At 41.4% G+C, this 20964-nt stretch overlaps 1 protein-coding gene across 3 annotated transcripts in view; it reads right to left on the bottom strand.

The window, feature by feature from the left end:
- Window positions 1-658: 658 nt before the first annotated feature.
- The window catches only part of NR1D2 (nuclear receptor subfamily 1 group D member 2), a 33861-nt gene continuing 13555 nt past the window's right edge, over window positions 659-20964 (bottom strand). Inside the window, exons 6-8 of one of the 3 annotated variants that reach the window (XM_029213966.1) lie at window positions 20519-20704; window positions 17925-18135; window positions 659-714 (exon numbers count right to left, since the gene is read on the bottom strand). In XM_029213966.1, coding sequence (XP_029069799.1) covers window positions 671-714; window positions 17925-18135; window positions 20519-20704 — 441 coding nt within the window. In that variant the 3' untranslated portion in view covers window positions 659-670. Of the gene's footprint in view, window positions 715-8044; window positions 11440-17924; window positions 18136-20518; window positions 20705-20964 lie in introns of those variants that run through there. The other 2 variants (XM_029213965.1, XM_029213967.1) reach the window with 2 other exon arrangements.

The following is a 20964-nucleotide window of genomic DNA, read 5'->3' as shown; positions in this document are numbered from 1 at the left end:
ACATGCACAAGATGACAAAGAAGGATCAGAAGTTCCTGGGTTTGGTTTTGTTTTTATTAATTGTGATAAAGTACACATATCATAAAATTAACCATTTTTAAGTGTATAGTTCAGTAGTGTTAAGTACAATCACATTGTGGTACAACCAATCTCCAGAACTTTTTTCTTATCAGTATTTTTTGAAGTATAGTTGATTTACAATGTTGTCTTAATTACTGCTATACAGCAAAGTAATTCAGTTACACACATATATATATATATATATATACACATTATTTTTAATATTCCTTTCCATTATGGTTTATTACAGGATATTGAATAGAGTTCCCTGTGCTATACAGTAGGGCCTTGTTGTTTATCCATCCTATATATAATAGTTTGCATCTGCTAATCCCAAACTCCCACTCCGTCCCTCTCCCACCCCCTACCCCTTGGCAATCACTAGTCTGTTCTCTATGTCCTTGATTCTGTTTCTTTTTCATAGATAGGTTCATTTGTGTCATATTTTAGATGCCACATATAAGTGATATCATATATTTGTCTTTCTCTTTCTGACTTACTTCACTTATCATGATAGTCTCTGGGTCCATCCATGTTGCTGCAAATGGCATCATTTCATTCTTTTTTATGGCTGAGTAATATTCCATTGTATATATGTGCCACATCTTCTTTATCCATCCGTCAATGGACATTCAGGTTGCTTCCATGTCTTGCCTATTGTGAATAGTGCCACTATGAACATAGGGGTACATGTATCTTTTTGAATTATAGTTTTGTCTCCAGAACTTTTTTCATCTTGCAAAACTAAAACTCTGAAATGCCTCTCCATCCTGCCCCTCCTTCATCTCCAGGCAACCACCATCCTACTTTCTATCACTATGAATGTGGCCACTCTAAAGTACTTCATATAAGTGGAATTATACAGTATTTGTCATTTTGTGACACTTACACTCAGTGTAAGGTTCATCCTAGTTGTGGCATGTGTCAGAATTTTTTCTTTTTTAAGACTGAATAATACTCCCATTGCATGTACATGTGCCACATATTGTGTATCCATTCAGACATCAGTGAACACTTGGGTTGCTTCCACCATATTTGGCTACCATGAATAATGCTGCTATAATCTGGATGTACAAATACCTTTTCAAGACGCTGCTTTCAATTCTTTGGGGTATAATCCCAGAAGTGGCATTGTTGGATCATATGGCAATTCTATTTTTAGGACTGCCATACTGTTTCCACAGCAACTGCACCATTTTACATTCCCACCAACAGTGCACAATACTTCCACATCCTCACTTATTTTTTTTTGTTTTCCTGTTTGTTTGATGATAGCCAATCTAATGGGTGTGAGGGGTACTCGAGTTTGTTTTTTTTTTTTTGCGGTACGCCGGCCTCTCACTCTTGTGGCCTCTCCCGTTGCGGAGCACAGGCTCCGGACGCGCAGGCTCAGAGGCCATGGCTCAAGGGCCCAGCCGCTCCGCGGCATGTGGGATCTTCCCGGACCGGGGCACGGACCCGTGTCCCCTGCATTGGCAGGCGGACTCTCAACCACTGCGCCACCAGGGAAGCCCGGTACTCGAGTTCTTGATGGCACTTGGAGCCACTGAACCAGCCTGGAATTGCCCTGCCTCCAGAGGTCTTTAGCAGGAAATAAGTAATAACTATCCTTATTGTTTTACTCCCTTTTCCATAGGTCTTAAGCATCTTCTAGTTGATGCACTGCTCTTTCTATTAAATTATGATTTAATTCTGTTTCTCATGCTTTCCGTTATGTGCTGCTTTCCACACTCTTGGAACCTAACACTAATTCTACCCCAGAGTCAAGTTGTGCTATAGAGCTACTACAAATACAAAGGAGTGCTCATAAAACCTTTACCCATAATAACCCCAAAACTGGAAACAGCCCAGATATTCATCAATAGGAAAAATAAACTGTGGTACATCCATACAAAGGAATACTATTCAGCAATAAATAGGAACATATAATTTTAGAACAGGTTAATCTAATCTAGAGTAGAAGAAATCAGAGCTTAGTTACTGTCTCCGTAGAGGTGAGGATTGCCTGGAAAGGGGTCTCAGGGGACTTTTTGGGGTGACAGTAATGTTCTATACCTCAGTTGGGTTTGGGGTTGCACAGGGAGACTGCATTTGTCAGAGTGATGAATGTACCTAAAGATGTGTGCATTTCATTGTCTATAAATTTTACAGCAAAAGAACAAACTGTAAATTAATATTCAACTCTAGCAAACTATATGCAAGCTGAAAATTTTAGGGGGCAGTTTACTGATGACTGCAATTTACTTTATTATTTTTTTGAAACCCAAGATGGACTGATGGATAGATATGTAATAAACAAGAACAAAACAGTGGTAAAATACAGGTGGTAGGTGTCTGGGTGTTCCCTGTAAAATTCTTTTGACTTCACCAGTTAAGGGTGTTGGAAAGTGACAGTAGGTGAAATTTTGGTTTTACATTGTAAAGATTTCCCTGATTTCCTTGAGGGCTGGAGTAAAATTAGAAGGATTTAGGGGAACCCGCATACACTGTTGATGGGAATGTAAATTGATACAGCCACTATGGAGAACAGTATGGAGGTTCCTTAAAAAACTAAAAATAGAACTACCATACGACCCAGCAATCCCACTACTGGGCATATACCCTGAGAAAACCATAATTCAAAAAGAGTCATGGACCACAATGTTCATTGCAGCTCTAATAGCCGGGACATAGAAGCAACCTAAGCGTCCATCAACAGATGAATGGATAAAGAAGATGTGGCACATATATACAATGGAATATTACTCAGCCATAAAAAGAAACGAAATTGAGTTATTTGTCATGAGGTGGATGGACCTAGAGTCTGTCATACAGAGTGAAGTAAGTCAGAAAGAGAAATACAAATACTGTATGCTAACACATATACATGGAATCTAAAAAAAAAAAAAAAGTGGTCATGAAGAACCTAGGGGCAAGACAGGAATAAAGCCACAGACCTACTAGAGAAAGGACTTGAGGACATGGGGAGGGGGAAGGGTAAGCTGGGACAAAGTGAGGGTGGCATGGACATATATACACTACCAAATGTAAAACTGATAGCTAGTGGGAAGCAGCCGCATAGCACAGGGAGATCAGCTCGGTGCTTTGTGACCAGCTAGAAGGGTGGGATAGGGAGGGTGGGAGGGAGGGAGATGCAAGAGGGAAGAGATATGGGGATATATGTATATATATAACTGATTCACTTTGTTATAAAGCACAAAGTAACACACCACTGTAAAGCGATTATACTCCAATGAAGATGTTAAAAAATAAAATTAAAAATTAAAAATAAGTAAATAAAATAAAATGCCACCTTAAAAAAAAGTAGTTTCTAATAATTTTAACTACATAGTTATGGTTGCCACAAATAATATAAATTACAATGATAAAGTGTAAATTTTAATGTGTTATTGACTATACTAGATGACACAATGAAATGCTTATTTGCTTGAACCCATATGTAGACTCCTAGCAGCTACATCATTGAACTGACACAGGTGTTTCGTATTGTAATTCAAAAACCACAGATGTCCTTGCCATAATGAATGGTATTCCAAAATGAGGAAATAAATCTTGGTCTGGTTTTGCCTTGAAAAAAAAAAAAGGATTTAGGGGAAGAGGTAAGAGAATCAACTACAAAAAACTTCACACTCTTTTACACTTTTACTACAAAAACCTACATTTCTGTTAGGATCGAAAACTGGAAAGCGCTGCTGTGCAGGAAAGGTCTGGTCTTGAGCATCCCGCGTTCCCCTAGCACTTGAGGACCGCCTGGAGCAGACAGGTCAACCCGGCGCCCCCTGCCGGGAGCTCCTGACATTGCTCCTGCTCTGGGCACCCGCTCTAGCTTCGCAGGAACCTTGGGGGAAGGGAAACTCCTCGACACAACCCCCTCCCCGGCACACTTCTGCCCCTGAGCCTTGGGAGGTGACTCGGAGCTAATGGCGGGCGAGGGAGGACCATGGACAGACGGCCGGCCGGCAGGGCGCCAGTTCACCCCGGGTTAAGGTAGGTGAGGTGTCACCCTTTAGCTGCAGGGTCTCTGCCCACCCCAATCCCCAACACATTCTCCACTCTGGCCCTTCTTTCTCTTTTAACTGTGTTGTTTGCGTACCATCACATCACAGAGTCGGCCCTGGAAGGGATGCTGGAGGGCATAGTTCAATCCCCTCACTTCGCAGAGGAGCACTCAACCCAGGACGGGAAAAGGGAACCTCTAGAGACCATTGAGGATACGGAAGTTATTTTTACTGTCCAGAAGCATTAAGCCAATGATTCCTGCCCTCTGAGGTAGAAGTTCATCTTGGACGATGCCGGCACCAACTAGAACACTACGGATCCTCCCCGTATGCTCTCGTCTGGGGGACCGGTGATGAGATACAGACTCGGTTGTCTGTTGTCCCGTGTTTCAGATTCTCCTGAGGAAGCAGTGTCTGAAGGCTGAGATCATCACCGAGTCAGTCTTTACTGACAGGGCAGTTTCTAGCTGAGAAGGCCTAAATCCAGAGTCACCCCTCAGTGACTCCAGCCCAGAGGGCTTGTGAGAGACCCACCACCCAGGCTGAGCCGGAGAGAGGACCCTCCAGGGCGCCTCACTGCCCCAGGGACAACTCCCACTTTCTCCTCGTTCTATTTAATGGCAGGGACCTTGGGTCTGTATAGGCTTCTCCATCTGCAAAGTTTTTAACACACCTCATTTAGTCTTGCAGCCACTTGAGTTTACCCTTTTTACAGATGAGAGAAAATTTTACTTAGGGGTTGGGGGGATAACATTAGACTATTATGTACTGAATCCTTGCCTAAGAGCTTCCCCTTTACCCCTTCCCAAATAACCCACATCTGCAGAGATCAAAGCAGACCTACGAAAAACCACTCTGCCAAGGAGACCCCAAGCCCAGTGCCTCTCTGTTACACATAACAGCTGAGAACAGATTCTAAGGCCCAAATATCTGGGTTTTGCAATCCGACTCTCTACTCAGTAGCTGTGCGACCTTCAATAAGTTACTGAAACTCTGAACGCAGGTTTCAGAATCACCTCTTGGGGTTAAGCAATAGTGGTGTGCTGCTAATGTTTAACAACCAGCTCCCTGGGAAGGAAAAACATATGTGTGAGTGTGTATGTATGTATTATTCTTACTGAAAGGCTATGCAGCACACAATATATAAACCATACAATACTCTTTACTGTAAATTCCATATAAACAATTAATTCTCATAGAATGCATTATTTTATTTTTGCCAGAGTTGCAACTGACAAACAAGTATAGTTCTGGCATGAATGTTGATTGATATTTTAAGTATATTAATACAACAAAACAAACAAGAACTATGTTAGAACTTGACTTGTTTATCAGTGATATGAGAAACTTCTTTGCTGAATCAGATAATAGATTTCAACTACTGGACAATTTCTTCACTTCTCTGTGCCATTTGCAATGGTTAATGGCAACAGACTTTTAACCTGTATTATTAACATTTTCTCCATCACTTTCTTAGGTCTAGAAAGTCAACAAAACAATAAATCAAGCCGTGATTCAGAGCATGTGCAGCTTTTCACGGTATAAATAATCCCTTGGCAGGGAGCTGGGAAGAGATGTGCAGGAACACAGCGTCATGAAGTATTCCCACCATACACATAACCCACCATACACATAAAGCATTAACAATAAACTTAAAAGAATTAGGAAGAGGCGAGCTTTGAGTATTCTCTTTCAAATATAACTCAACTGTAAGCTTATATGATTTAACTTTTAATAATGGCTGTGTTTCTAACAACCAGGTCCCTAAATTCCTGAACATGTCACACCAGACCTCAGGAGCCCCCAGAAGCCGGCCCCGGCACAGCACGGCTAGAACAGGAGCTGCTGGCACCCACCAATGCAAGTGCTGTGACTGACAGCCACCTGCTGTACCGGCATACAACTTAACAACGCTGTCCGGATTAGCGCCCTGGATTTTCATGGAACCTCCCTTTACATTTGGATTAAAAAAAAATAAAAATCCTGAGACACAGATGTTCAATAAACATAAGTAATGAAGAACTAAACCATCAGTCTATTCCTCAAAAATCCTGTCAGATATAACAGTTCAGAAAAAGAACAGCAATTGCAGGGGCAGGGGAGGGGCAAAAAGGTGATCGAGAGAATGGAAGTGTAGGTGCTTTCCACTTTTGGAAACTACCCTACTTGTGTTTAACTGCAGAATCTCTCAAGAAATGAAATGCCTCTTGTAGGAGGGAAAATTATAGATGAAAATTTACAAGCAAAGCAACAAAGTAATGGGGGGGTGTGGGGAAACTGCTGAGGTTAAGGGTAAGGAGGGTTCAGAGAAAAATGAAACAACGGAAGAGAAAAACGCTTACCTTCGAGACCTCAGAAGATCACACTCAATTCTACGTACACCAGTAGGAAAATGGACAAAAAAGATTTAGGAACGCCATATTCACCCCAGGTGTTTTGTATTGAGTTTTCTGAAAAACACTGATCTCACCCTCTTTAGTAATTTGTTAAAATGTAGGGGAGGGCTTCCCTGGTGGCACAGTGGTTGAGAGTCCACCTGCCGATGCAGGGGACACGGGTTCATGCCCCGGTCCGGGAAGATCCCACATGCCGCGGAGCGGCTAGGCCCGTGAGCCATGGCTGCTGAGCCTGCACGTCCGAAGCCTGTGCTCCGCAACGGGAGAGGCCACAACAGTGAGGACCGCGTACCGCAAAAAAAAAAAAAAAAAAAAAAATGTAGGGGAAATGCTGATTTTGAGAGCATGATTACCTTCTGGGGAAATGTGCCCCACATAAAGCGTTCTGGAGAGGTTCTGAGCTTCCTCGGAGACTGCCCTTATGGATCCTACACCCGTTCGATGCACTGTTGCTCTAAGTGGATCTACTACTCTGGTGTCTGAAAATCACCACAAAGCCACCAAATTTCACACTGCGAAGAGCAACTCTGACTTTCACAGAGTTTTCTTACACTTTTAGACAGAGTAAGAGTTAAGAAAAGCAAATGTAACAAATTTTAACAGGCCGAAATGCGTGTAAAAACTAAAACCAGATCCGTGAACTGGCTGTCTTTACTCATTTACTCAGCTGTAGCATTCCCAAAATTTGGAAGGGCTTTAATCTCTTTTGTTTTCCATCAACCACACATTTATTTAGAGCTCAATGTTTCTTACACTGTGCAAAAAAGGGGCAAAATACAATGCAAATTTGTACACTAATCCACAGAATACGACCAACATCCTTATGAAAACCCAAAGTGGGTTAACAGGGATTTTTTCTCCAGAAAAGCACACTTTCCAAGGAGCCCTCAGAAGAGCTCAGCACAGAAAAAAAAAAAGGGGGGGAGGGGTTATTTGGTGGAGAAAGTTTGGGAAAAACTACATCCCACTAAATCCTTCCTTAGGATCCACGACGCACATTTGCTCATGAGAGCACAGGAATGCCACAAAGACGTCTCAGTAACCTTGGTTAACCCACTATTGCCACATTTGTTTAATCAAGAAGCCCATTTCTCCCACCTAACATCGATTAACATTCACAGAAAAGTAGTGGATGTTACTGGTCTTGGAAACAACCGCAGGGAGTGCTGAGTTAAGTAGCTACCTTAACTTTGCCCCCCTGGCTGCAACCACTGGGAAAGGGAAAAGGAGGTCGTGGTCCTGCTGAGGCTCCTTATCCCATTCACGGCCAAGGCTGAGTCTCAGCTACATCAGGTTTCTTACCCCTTCCTCTCTCACCATCTCCTTCCCAGAAAGACCACCTTATCCAATACGGCAAACCACCATTCAGCTGGCATTACAGAAAAACGATCCTTGCTGGAATCTCTCGACAAACTCTACGACAGTCTTCTTTTTAAAACAGCCCTGCATACGGACATGCCCCCTCCCCCCACTGAATCAGAGATTTGTGCAATGCGTAGGAGACCCTGCTCTGCTCCAGGGAAAGTAGTAAGTTAAATTATAGATGGCCTTACCAAAAAGTCAGGATAGAAAGATACCAGAAACCACAGCTGGTTAGAAATAATATTTATTATTCCCTCCCCCCATGTACAGATCACTTTTCAGAAAGAGGAAGATATTATCCATGTGTTCATCGATAACAGTTTGTAGAAAATAAACGTAATTCCTATCTTGTCAACAATATAGTTCTATCATTTTTTTTAAAACAATAGCCATTTTATTTTTCCATGTTAGTTCAAGAATAGCTTCAAGTTTTATGTTTCAGATCAAATCAAGACAATCTTTGTTTCTAGGTAATTTCCTGACAGAGCCCCTCCCCCCCAGCCCCTAAAAAATTCTATATCCTAAGTGATAAACTCTTCTTGTACATTCAGCAAACTTTATATTGGAAAAGGATAACTGAGATAGGTACTTACTCTCGTGCACAGTAATAAATCTAGCTGAGCTTCTACACCTTGCTTTGCAATGATGTTTACATAAAATAAATCATATCTTATCAAGTTACAATGGTAATTTCTTGAAATGTAGTTACGAAAGCTATACACTTAATCCACTGAAATTTCCTTCTAATTTCCGAATCTGTAATTAAACCATCGCCATAAGGAAAAGCTTCATCCCAAGAAGATGTTCACCCCCTTTTCCTCAGCTAATTCTCTCTAAAGGCTTGAACCCTCTCTCAGATCATGTAAAGAGATATATTAAAAGCACAGGAAAAGAAAGTTTTAGCTCGCTGACATAATGCCCTTAAGTTTGCTGACATAATGCCCATATGTTAACTTTAAAATGTAAAATCAGAGTTAAAGCGTCACTTAATTCATACAGTACATTGTTCATTAATCAACAGTGTCCCACCAACTCAGAAGTTCCCTAAACTGGTCGTCTTCTCCGCATTTAGTAGGTTTATAACCAATGACTCAATCAAAGAATGTGCTTGTAATAGGCTGCTGGTTTAATTCTAGAATTAGAAGTTTCAATCTTGGGCTATTTTCAAATACAGAAATGCTACAAGTGGCATATGAACTATTAATTTTGTTTCCCATTACCTACAGGAAGAATTTGTTCAAATAAAATTTTACAAGACAAAATGCAAATCTCTATACCTATATATAGATGTATACATGTATATATTGAACCTAACTAAAGTTTTATAAGCAATACTAACATAGTTCTGGTTACACATTCCTAAAGACTTAGTAACTGTTTTAAAGATATATGTTATAAAGAGGCTTATGCAAAAGGCAAAAATTAAGAAACAACATGATCTTTGAGGTTTTCAGTATTACTTCAAAAAAGCTGTTTCTATTCCCCATATAAGAAAACTGTGCATTTATCTTAGAAAAAAAAATTATAAAAAGATAATGGTATCATGTGAAGAGTTCACAAAAACTACACTATATATCCCATAAAAGTCATACCTATTTAAGGTAAATCACGATTATGGTTTATATTGTATTACAGACATCACCATCACCTTTCCTCTTTAATAATGAGAGGGTTTAACTCTGTTTTAACTTAACTAGTGCCACAGAAATTCAAGTCCCAGTAGCAACAAGTTAAACAAGGTTATTACAAAATAAGGCATTCTGCTCACATGTCATTAAAGTAACAGGCTGAGTATAGTAAAATGGGATCTTTTCGTTTTTGTAATTTTATACAATCCAAAAATTATATAGAAGGCAATTTTACCCAAAAATCCAATTAATTGCTATCTTCCAGGACAACAGAAAAACATACATAAAATCCTCAACTTTTGGGCAATTTTCTCCAACTGCCATAAAGAGGCTGATCTTATCTATTTAATAAAGCCCAGCATCAGAAATACGGATGAAATGTCTCTGACTATGCCATTTCTAAGCCTGTAGGTCACACACTAAACGATTTTTCAAATTATACATTAAATCTAATTTGACAAAATCCCTGTAGTGTTATTTAGGGGAAAAAAAACCCCAAGTGGATTCAGAACACACCTGCACACCCACACTCACACACACAGGCACACATCAACATATTGAACAGTTTTCTTAAACATTGGTTGGTTCTCCAGAAAGACTCCAAGTATTTATCATCAAGCTACAGCATGTGTGTAAGGGGCAGCAATGCAACTTTCTTAGCACAAAGAATCTGAATGAACTTTTAAACAACTAGTACCTGAACCAAAGATTTTGCCAAAGATGAACTCTGAAATACATGTTTTTTTGAAATCTGGACCCAACTGCCTGTTGCACTTGTACATTAAGTGTTGCTTAAACAAAAATAGAGCATAAATTCATTACTCTACTATCTAAAGATTTAAAGCAATGGTTATGTCATCAACAGGTAAAATGCACCTAATTTGGGTCTTTTGACATCTCTTGCTTTAAGTTTATTGTATGATAAAGTTCTTCACAGTTTAAAATATTGTGAAGAAATATATTTATATATAACTATATTCACATAGATATTATGTACACATACTATGTATTTAATGTACCCATAAACTTTGAATATGTGTGTGCCAGAAGGATAACCCACACATACGCAGGAACCCTGAATAATAGATTGGTGTGGACTGTGAAATGATTTCTCAGAAATGCATAGAAATAAAAAGAGTATTATTATGAATAATTATAATAACAAAACTTTTACCGTATTTACATAGTGCCTATCTCCCAGGAGGTAAATATGCTTTCTAGACATTCGTCAGCATCTCTGTGAGGCGGGGCATTGGGAACACGATCAAGTCTCATTTTCCACAACCAGCGAGCCTGTCCAGGACCACGCACTTTCACGGTGGCAGAACGGAGCACAGACAAGGAGGTTTCCTAACTGGCAAAGTCTCCAAACACCAGATCAAACAGTCTTGGGGTGAAATCAAGTTTCCATCTTACAAGAGAACTTCCACCACAAAGGATTAATTTTTAAGTCCTCATATACTTGTGATTGTGCATTATATTTGTACCACAGGGAGATCAAAATGGTTTTTGGTTTTGGCAGATGAAAAAGTCTAACATTCAGTGTGACTATAATTCAGTGTAACTTCTCCAGTTTAAGTGCAACACCGCTGACTGGTCTACCGGGGAATTGCAGTCAATGTCTAAGCATGGCTGAAGAAATCTCAAACAGCTGCTGCCTGGTCACAGAGGCGGCCTGCAGTCTCACGTTGTCTTAGAGGTCTCTCCTACCTCCACATATGGTACACACATAAATAAGCATTTCCGCACAAAATATACAGTCAGCGTGAGTCAGTCCATGTTTAAATAAACCAAGGCCTTAGGGGTGAACTTTAAAGGCCAAGAGCTCCTCGGAGTGCATGTTGTTTAAAGATCGAAGATCTGGCAACTTTAGAAGAAGTTTTGTAAAAATAGAGGCCTCGTTTGGATGGTTTTTCATTATTAAGGTCCTTAGGGCGCGGATGAGCGTTTCCTGCAAAGCCTCCACAGAGTTGACGTTTTCTATCCCTGATCGATCTGAGGGAGAGCGAGGAAGAGAGCGAGATGGAGGAGAGGACATGTTATTAACATTAAATACAAATATAATCCGTGCTGTCGGTCTCATCAATGAATTCAAAACAAGGTGTTACACATTGGAACAGAGGCAAAAGATAACTGACAATTTTTTAAATCCCAATGGCAAATTTTTGTAGCTATTTATTATAAAAATATATATCACATAGTTCATTTGATAAATCAAAATTCTTTATAGTGATTAGGTATCTGCTCACAAAAATCTAGAGGTTCTGATTTTTAAAATTAGATGCTATCTAACTTCAACTGCTTCTGATTGCCAAAACCAAACGGGTCATGTGGTTTAGCAGTGTATTTTCATCTCATGTGGAACATACCACACTGGCACGTCACCATAGGTGGCAGGCACCTGGGACCCACGAGTGGATCCCTCTTCCCTTGGGTGGGCCAGACTCACTCACTACTAATGAATAAAACATTGTAGAAAAAGCGGTGGCTTCCACCTTAGGCAAGCTCTCACTCACTTGCCCTGAGGAAAGCCAGACGCCATGTGAGATGCCCTATGAAGTGGCCTGAGTGCGAGGGAATTGAGGGTGGTCCCCAGCCGCCAGCCAGCCAGGAACTGAGGTGCTCAGTCTAACGACTGCAGGGAATGACTCCTGCCAACCACCACGTGAATAAGCCTGGAAGCGGATCCTGCCCTAGTGGAGCCTTCATGTGAGACCACAGCCTGCCCACAGCTCGACTGCAACCTCCTAAGAAACCCTCAGCCAGAGGCACCCATATCCTAACCCTCAGAGATAATAAACGTATGCATTTTTAAGCCACTGAGTTTTCGGGTAATTTGTTATGCAGTAGTAGATAACTAACATAGTATGCAAATTTATTACCTAGTTATATTAACTTGCATTCACTTTTACTTAGCATACTGTGTTTATTAAACTCATCATACAAAAATGTTAATAAATTAGTGATTTAGCATAAACCAGCAATAAAGGAAAGTATCCTTAAATGAGCCGAACTTATGTTGTTTGCCACGGACTTTTTTCATCAGCATGGGTCATTTCTTCCCTTTACAATAGGACACCGTAGTGCACAAGAAATAGTCAATGGCTCCAAGTATAGGGGGTTGTAATTAACAAGAAAAGGACTTCTCCAAAGAAGCAAAATTCTCTGGCCATTTACACCCTTTTTTCATTTTTTTTTACAAGGAAATCAAGGAGGTCTTACATTATAACTGATAGCTGAAAAACGTTACTTGCAATGCAAACACTCAGAACAAGGATTAAAATTTAATAGTAAAGGGGGAAAGTCTGACTAACTTAAATGCAGGAAAAAATGATGAAAATAGTTTTATATTACATTTAATAAAATTTGGATTATGACTACAACTGTGTGCTAATTCTTACAGGAAAAGAGACAAATTGAATGTTGACTACGGGCTGGGGGGCGGAGGGAGTCATGATTTATCACACAAAATTGTGAGATGGACAAAAGATCTCTTTTGACACTTGACTCTGCCCATACAATCATAAGGGTCATCTCTGCAAACCTACTTAAAGCTTTCAATCATGCTTCCAAGACTCTCCTTGCCTTTAATGTTCAAGTAATTGTTTTCTTTAACAGCCTTGCAATTTACTAATTCATTCACCAAACACTTATTCTGTGATGGGTGCTAGGGAATTAGCAGTGAACATAACAAACAAACCAAAATTCCTTCCTTTAGAGAGCTCATATTTGGGCAGAAGAAAGTAATAGGTTTACATTGTATCATCAGTAATTTATAATAACTGGGAAAAAGTGACGGTGATCCCCACAAACAAAATAATCTAGATGGCAAAGAAAGAAACAGACAGGAAGTGGGAAAGGACATTTGAGTTAGTATTATACGTGGTTGGTCCTCCAGCAAATATGTTGTGTTTCGGTGACCTATGCTTATGTAGTCAACCCCCTTCGGGGAAAGAGATGCCTATACTGTACCTAAAAATGTTAATCATATTAAATTTTTCTAAAACCATGCTTTCATGATTTGAAGGCCAGAGGACCTAACTACAAATCTAGCTGGATCATAAAACAACGATCCTCTAGAAACTGCAACACTAGAAGGCACAGACTGAAATGGAAATTCACCTTCCAAAGGATGCCCTAAGTGCTATACTACTACCTGCAGAATTTAATTCATGATACGGCTTTCTACTTCCTTAATTAGCTCCCAAGCTTGTCCTCCTCACCAACTGTGCTCCTGATGCATATTCACTTCCTACACGATGGAAGTTAATTTCCTTCAAGGAAGCCTCCATGAGGACAACTGAAACCTACATCCAGGACAGCTCTGGTCTCACACCCACAGGCCAGTCTCTCATCTTCAAATGGAAGTGACTGCGGCCATTACACACAACCTGAAAAAGAATTTACCTTCCAGGTGTAATTCCTCTTCTCTCCATGGTATCAAGTCTTCCAATCTCAGGCAAATAAATACCATGCTTGAGACTGCTCTCTCCCTTAGCAGCTACAGTTATTCTGTTAACAAGCGGTAGAGTGGGAAGGCTCCTGAAGCTAGACTAACAGGAGTTCAAATGCCTGATCAGCCCATTATGAAAAACGTGACCTTGGGCAAATTATTCAAGCCCCCTGTTCCTCAAATTCCTTGCCTATCGTAACTGAGGATAACATGTCCTAGCTCACATCCAAGGTCTGCTGTGAATACAAAATTATATAATGAAATCATTAACTAGCATTTCTTCGGACAACCACCACCAGAAGAGAACAAGAACCAGAAGGCAAGTGTAGATTCCAAGAAAAACAAAAGCTATTTTGAATATAAAGCGAACTATAATGTTGCTTAATTCTAAACAGTTAACAGAGAACATAAATAAATAACCCATTTGTTATCTGACCCTGGAACATGCCCTTCAGGAAGGGCAGGCTTAGGGGAGAGTCTACGTTGCCTCGTTACCCTTTCAGTCCCACCATGTGAACACTAACAGCACTAGTCACGTGATCACATTACTACGAATGCTGATGTTTGACTGTTCAATGTTCAGAATCAACTGATAAATAAAGCATGGGAAATAGCCACATTTATAGAACAGAACGTAAATATTTTCATTCTTGACAACGGAGAAGAAATGTTAGCACAGAAGAAGCCAGGATGTGGAGAAAGGAGGGCCCTGTGTCCCTGGATGGTGAGAATATTCTATCTAAACTATCTGAGAGGTTATGAAAGAGTGAGTGAGCAAAGACTGTGAGCACGTTAAATTTATAAATAAAACCAATAAAGTAGCAGAAGAAATAAAACATAAAAATTGAGGGGGAAAAGTGAGAGGGAACTTTTTTTTTTTATTTATTTATTTTAAATTTATTTTTGGCTGCATTGGGTCTTTGCTGCGTGCGGGCTTTCTCTAGTTGCGGCGAGCGGGAACTACTCTGCATGGGCTTCCCATTGCGGTGGCTTCTCTTGTTGTGGAGCATGGGCTCTAGGCACACAGGCTTCAATAGTTGTGGCACAGGGGCCCTAGAGCACAGGCTCAGTAGCTGTGGCACGTGGGCTCAGTAGTTGTGGCTCACGGGCTCTAGAGCGCAGGCTCAGTAGTTGTAGCGCACGGGCTTAGCTGCTCCGCGGCATGTGAGATCTTCCCGGCCCAGGGCTCAAACCTGTGTCCCCTGCATTGGCAGGCGGATTCTTAACCACTGCGCCACCAGGGAAAGCCCCAAGAGGGAACTTTTACTTATCAGTTACATCTACTAAATAAAAAGAGGTACAAGCATAGTATTTAGAGTTGGGTCAGCAACCATCAGAACAATTAAAAAGAAAGTTGGTTAGAAATCTAGTTCTCTGAAGAACAGGCTAGGAATAGAAGAAGGAAGGCTTTCCATTTTATACCCTTCTATAGTAATGGAATTTTATTTTCCTGCTTTAAAAACAATAGTTCTTTTTAAGTGACAAAGCTTTAAATTCGACATTTTAAAATGCATGCATGCTGTGTTGCCTGTGTATCTTCATATATGAACGCAACACAAACAAGAATGCCTTACCATCTTTTACAGTCAGTCTCTCCCCTTTGGTACCATCTATCAATAAGCAGGCAAATGGACAAATGGATGGATGGGTGAATGGAGAGAGGCAGACCCCTAATGCTAACAGTGGTCTTTCTTGGTAGTGATATTATCATCTTTATTTTCATTTTAATGTTTTCTAATTTCTCAAAGAACCCATATTATTCTTATGATCAGATAACAAAAGAAGGGTTTTTCGAAATTAAAATTTGAAACATAAAAATCACGTTCCTGGTGGAAAACACAACTGAAGTAGCACGGTGCCGGCAGAGAGCTCCCCTTTACCCCTTGGCCTTCTTTTCTTCCCCTGAACTACCTCGGGGACACAGTCCCTCCTTCCCCCCTCCTCTGCCACAACCTATTTCAGGAGAGTTCACTCCACTGCCTCATTCCTGGAGTTATTTCAACAGCCTCTCGACCTGACTCGCCAGCTCTGATGACTCACCTGTCTAATCCACCCAGGACAGAAACGCAGAAGTAAGGTTAAAGCATGGCTTTGTTCATGCCAGACCATTCCCCTACTTAGGAAGTTACACTGACTTCCCACTGCCCCGTATTCCAGGTAAAGCTCTTCTGTTCAGCTCGCCAGCTGTCACTCTGTAACCTGGTGCTCCCCTCACCCCGAGCCTTCTGCCCCCTCCTCCTCGACGTGCACCCCAGGCTTTAGCCCCGCCCCATGCCATCCCTCGCCTCTGGCTGGGAAAACCTAATACCCCGTCCTCCCCACAAAGCCTTCTCAGATGACTTCATCTTCCTTCCTGAACTCCTACCTACCTCAGTCAGAACCAAGCAGTTTAGTAACACAAAGCTTTCTGTGTTGGTTCTGTCTCTCCAAATGGAACACAAAGCCGGTGTCTTAATGCTTGTTCTGTCTCCCCCGAGCACCTGGCACTTAAGGCATATTCATCAGATAAAGAAGTTACCGAGTATGGATTACCTTTATTTCACAATTAAAGATTTACTAATCTGATGACAACTCAAACCATTACTAATTACTCATGAAGAGACTGTGAAATGGTAGGTAAGTGCAAGAAGCATTACAAGGTTACTAAGAAACCAGGCATCCCTCACTGACACAGTCCATCCAAACTACTCCCATAAGTGCATTTTTAGCTACCCAGGTAGAGCTGATCAGAAAAGGTAGCCAAATAATGCCTGCAAATGGCGTTAAGTTTTTTATACCACTGACGTGCAACAGGCCCTTTAAGATATACAAAGAGCTTCCTCTCCTTAAGGATCGCTGACGTAAGAGTTACTGACTTACAGTCCAGCCACATAACCAGGGGCCACAACTTATACTTTACAACCCTCACAGTGTTCAGCACAAGGCCTTTTACACAGTAGGAAGCAAATGGGAAACTTAAAGCAAGCCATATCAAAATACTGTCTAGGGCAGGGCTTCCCTGGTGGCGCAGTGGTTGAGGGTCCGCCTGACGATGCAGGGGACACAGGTTCGTGCCCCGGGCCGAGGATCCCACATGCCGCGACGGAGCGGCTGGGCCTGTGAGCCATGGCCTCTGGGCCTGCGCGTCCGGAGCCTGTGCTCCGCAGCGGGAGAGGCCCCAGCAGTGAGAGGCCCGCGTACCGAAAAAAAAAAAAAAAAACTGTCTAATTCTCAACAAATGGTTTAAAATAAAGTTAGCGATACCTAAAACTGGCTGGCACTTTCTTACATGTCCCTAAGAAAGTCACTGTCTCAATTTCCAATTTGCTATGGGGAATAATCTCTGCCTCGCTAAGTAACGTCTGAGTTGAAATACTTTGGTCAGAAATAACTGCAATATAATGCACGGTGGCAGGGAAATTGGGAAACATCATCAATGACTCATATAAATAAACATTAAATGATAGGATTCAACAATCTTGGAGGCTCCCATGGTACAATCCCTTCCTTTCACAGGATAAGGAAACCGAGACGCAAAGAGAGAAAATTACTTACCAAGTCACACAGAAAGTTCAGTAGCAAAGCTGGGTGAGAGCCTACAACTCATAATTCTCTGATTTTTGTAACAAAGCACAGTAATACATCTTGATACTTGTAACATTTTCAAGTAACCCACATAATATTTTAACCAAAACTTAGATTCATATTATAACCATCTACCTAGAAATACACAATGTTCCAAAAAATAAATCCATGAAATAACACTTTAGACTCATAAAAAATTATGAACAAAAGCTAAAGACTAAGAGTGGTATATGTGAGGCCCAGATCTAAACATCCTTTTATCCCTATACAGCACTTTTGACTTTTACTGCCATGATAAAAAAAAAAAAAATTAATTATGCAAAAATAACAGATTCATAGTTTAGCATATTTCCTAAGGCCTTCTCCCCTCTACATAGCTTGCCAGAACCTAGCCGATTGCCACCTTCTCCCCACTTGGTCACTATATTCCAGGTGTCACACAACTGTCAAGCAGCTTCCTTACCTGCAGAAACCAGGACAACTGCTGTAAACAGACTCATCTCTTCATCACTAAGTTGGAGGGCATTTAGCTTCTCACTAAATTCAAACATAGAGTTTAGCAGATCCCCTGCTCCCATTGAGTGTAAATCATCCACACTATACTTCTTTCCACTTAAAAAGGTGACAGTACGTTCCTTTGCATCAAATAATGATGCAAACCGTACCATTAAAACCTGGAAAAAGAAAAAGACTTAAATGTATCTGGAGAAGTTCAATAGTAATACTAAAAAATAACTCAGTATTCAAGTCAGTTAAGAGACATCCTACACATAAAAAAAGAGTTGTAGAAGAAAAAGTGAGTTTATTTTTACCCAGAACCATTTGCTTAAGACAAAATCTCCACCAAAGCGATAAATACTCTAGGAAGAGCATCAAAAAAATTCCAGCCACCAGTGGCAAAATACTCAAGTCCTGTGATACTCTGAAACTATTAATAAAGATTCTGAAATGTAAATTCAAAATTAAAGCAGGCAAAAAAAAGCCCAAAACCCGAAATTAAAGCAGGCAATAATGCCAAGAAATTTGAAACTGGGCCTTGGCCAAAGGCATTTAGCAAACTCTTTAAGCTACCAAGTGTATCATATGGTCTCTAAGCCCTAAGTAAAAAGAGCAGTATTTCAATGCAACAACGCCTGGAAACACACAAACACCAAATGCAACCAAGGCAAATGCAGCAGACGAACTCTAATCATAGTCTATTTTAAGAAAGCATAACCCAAAGAGACAATACACAAAGAAAACTATGGTAGCAGGTGCTCCAGACATCAAGGTATAATGGAAATCCAGACCAAACCAGTCAACAACTGCTAACCTGCAGCACTCCCTCCACTATAGTAAACGGTAACATCTAGGTCACATATTCCTCTCATAACCAGAGGAACATTGAACAAACACCTGCCCTTTGCAATGCTCCCAAGCAAAGACTTGTTTTACCCAAGACAACCCAAAAGAGAGTGAGCCTTCTAAGATGGTGCTAGCTCTACAACACAGCAATCCTCAGACAAATCACAAGGTGAAAAGAACACAAGTCCTGGAGCGAGAGATTTGTGTTCTAGTCCTGACTGTGTTATGAATTTACTGGTAACCCAGGAAAGAAAAGTCTCTTCACCTCTCTGGGCCGTAGTTATCTAACCTCAAAACTGGGTGAATTGAACTTGATCTCTGACATCCCTTCTGACTTTAAACCTTAAGTCTAATATTTTCCTTTGAACTGAAAACCCTAACCTATAGGTGTTTCTTTGGAATTCTATCACAGCTATTTTATTTACAAAAACATCTTCTCTGTTCTAGCTCAGGTGCCCCAGAGAATAGAACCGAAGGCAAGGGTTTATATGGGATGTGCACTGGCACATGTGAAAACAACAGGAGTTAAGAAAAAGGAAATGAGATGGAAAGGAAAGAGAGTCAGTATCAGAGGACATACTGCTAAGCTGGACACCACCTGACATCAAGAACAACTGAGAGCCCGATCCCGTGGGACCCTCCGGGGAAGTGAAGATCTTCCCCCAGCTCCCTTCCCCTGCTGATCAAAGACTGGGCCCACCGGCATCAACGTCCCACCCACCCCCTGCCTTTCAGGATAATGCCTACGTGAGTGCTGAGCAAGTGCTGAGGCCTCCCCCACCTCAGCAGCAGCAGGGAAGCCCGGGGCAGACAGGTGAGAGGTCCCTAAGCAAGCACAGCGAGAGGCTCTGTCTGCATCCTACTCAACTTGGCAACACGGGCTGCCCCAGGCCCAGGCAGAAGGCACCACAGCAGAGAAAGTGGAGTAGCAAAAGTAGCCAAGGATCCTGGAGTGAGGCGAGGCCATGAAGATCCACAGTGGTACATAAGAGATGTCTGAAACAACTCCCAAACATCCTACCATCTCCTAGGAGACAAAAACCACCATCTATTTACCCTTCGTGTCCAGTACTGAACATAGTAAACGCTGGGTTAGGCTATCAGGAGGTGTCTGACTCGGGGAACCCACCAAGTCCACACCTGAAAGCGACTCTAGAACTTGGAGTTCATGTGCTGCAAATACAGTCCATTTGTATTTAAAGTCCTAAGTAACTCGGCCTTTACCTTGTCTTTTCCCAAGATCCTGAGATGGTCATTCTTTTGTTGATATTTTCAGCCTCTGGACTAATAAACAGTTGTTGAGGAAAGAATCAAAGTAAAATACTACCTTCGACTTCCCTGCGGCACAGTGGTTAAGAACCTGCCTGCCAATGCAGGGGACAAGGGTTCGAGCCCTGGTCCGGGAAGACCCCGCATGCCACGGGGCAACTAAGCCCGTGCACCACAACTATTGAGCCTGCGCTCTAGAGCCCGCGTGCCACAACTACTGAAGCCCGCGTGCCACAACAACTGAAGGCCGCGCACCTAGAGCCTGTGCTCCACAAGAGAAGCCACCGCAATGAGAAGCCTGCTCACCGCAACTAGAGAAAGCCCGCGTGTAGCAACCAAGACCCAACACAGCCAAAATAAATAAATTCGTTTAAAAAAAAAATAATAAAATAAAATAAAATACTACCTTGCCCTGTATCAATATTCAGGATAAATAAAACCTACCTCGAAAGTCCCAGCCTTTAAAAGGTTGACCTGGTCATGTTGAGAGAGATCTCTGAAGCCGGGAATACGCTTTGCAAACTCCACCACTTCCTTCACTGCTGGGGTGAAGCTCATCGAAAATTCTTCCCAGATTTCATGCCCCGATTTATGAGGATCCACATACGGAGACTTATTCATTGGACAAACCTAATACGCATAAAACAGAAGAACTACTGAATTGTGAGAGGTGGTACAGAAATTTCAAAGGTAGCATATCAATCAATGGAAAGCCCATGAATATACCCTCCAACACCAGTAAAATCTACTAATATTAGCACTCTCTCCATTTGCTACTTGCCTTGTGACAGAGAGCCTCAGAGCAACCTAACTTAAACAGCAGTTAACTTATCTTAAAAGAGGTAGCCTAAGCAAAAAGTACGTCTATCACAAGCTAGTTCAAAAGCCTG

The sequence above is a fragment of the Monodon monoceros genome, unplaced genomic scaffold (genome assembly GCF_005190385.1).
Source record: "Monodon monoceros isolate NGI ecotype Baffin Bay Population unplaced genomic scaffold, NGI_Narwhal_1 Super_Scaffold_11, whole genome shotgun sequence".
NCBI classification, from domain to species: Eukaryota; Metazoa; Chordata; class Mammalia; order Artiodactyla; family Monodontidae; genus Monodon; species Monodon monoceros.
This window is presented reverse-complemented; position numbering and strand designations above follow the sequence as displayed.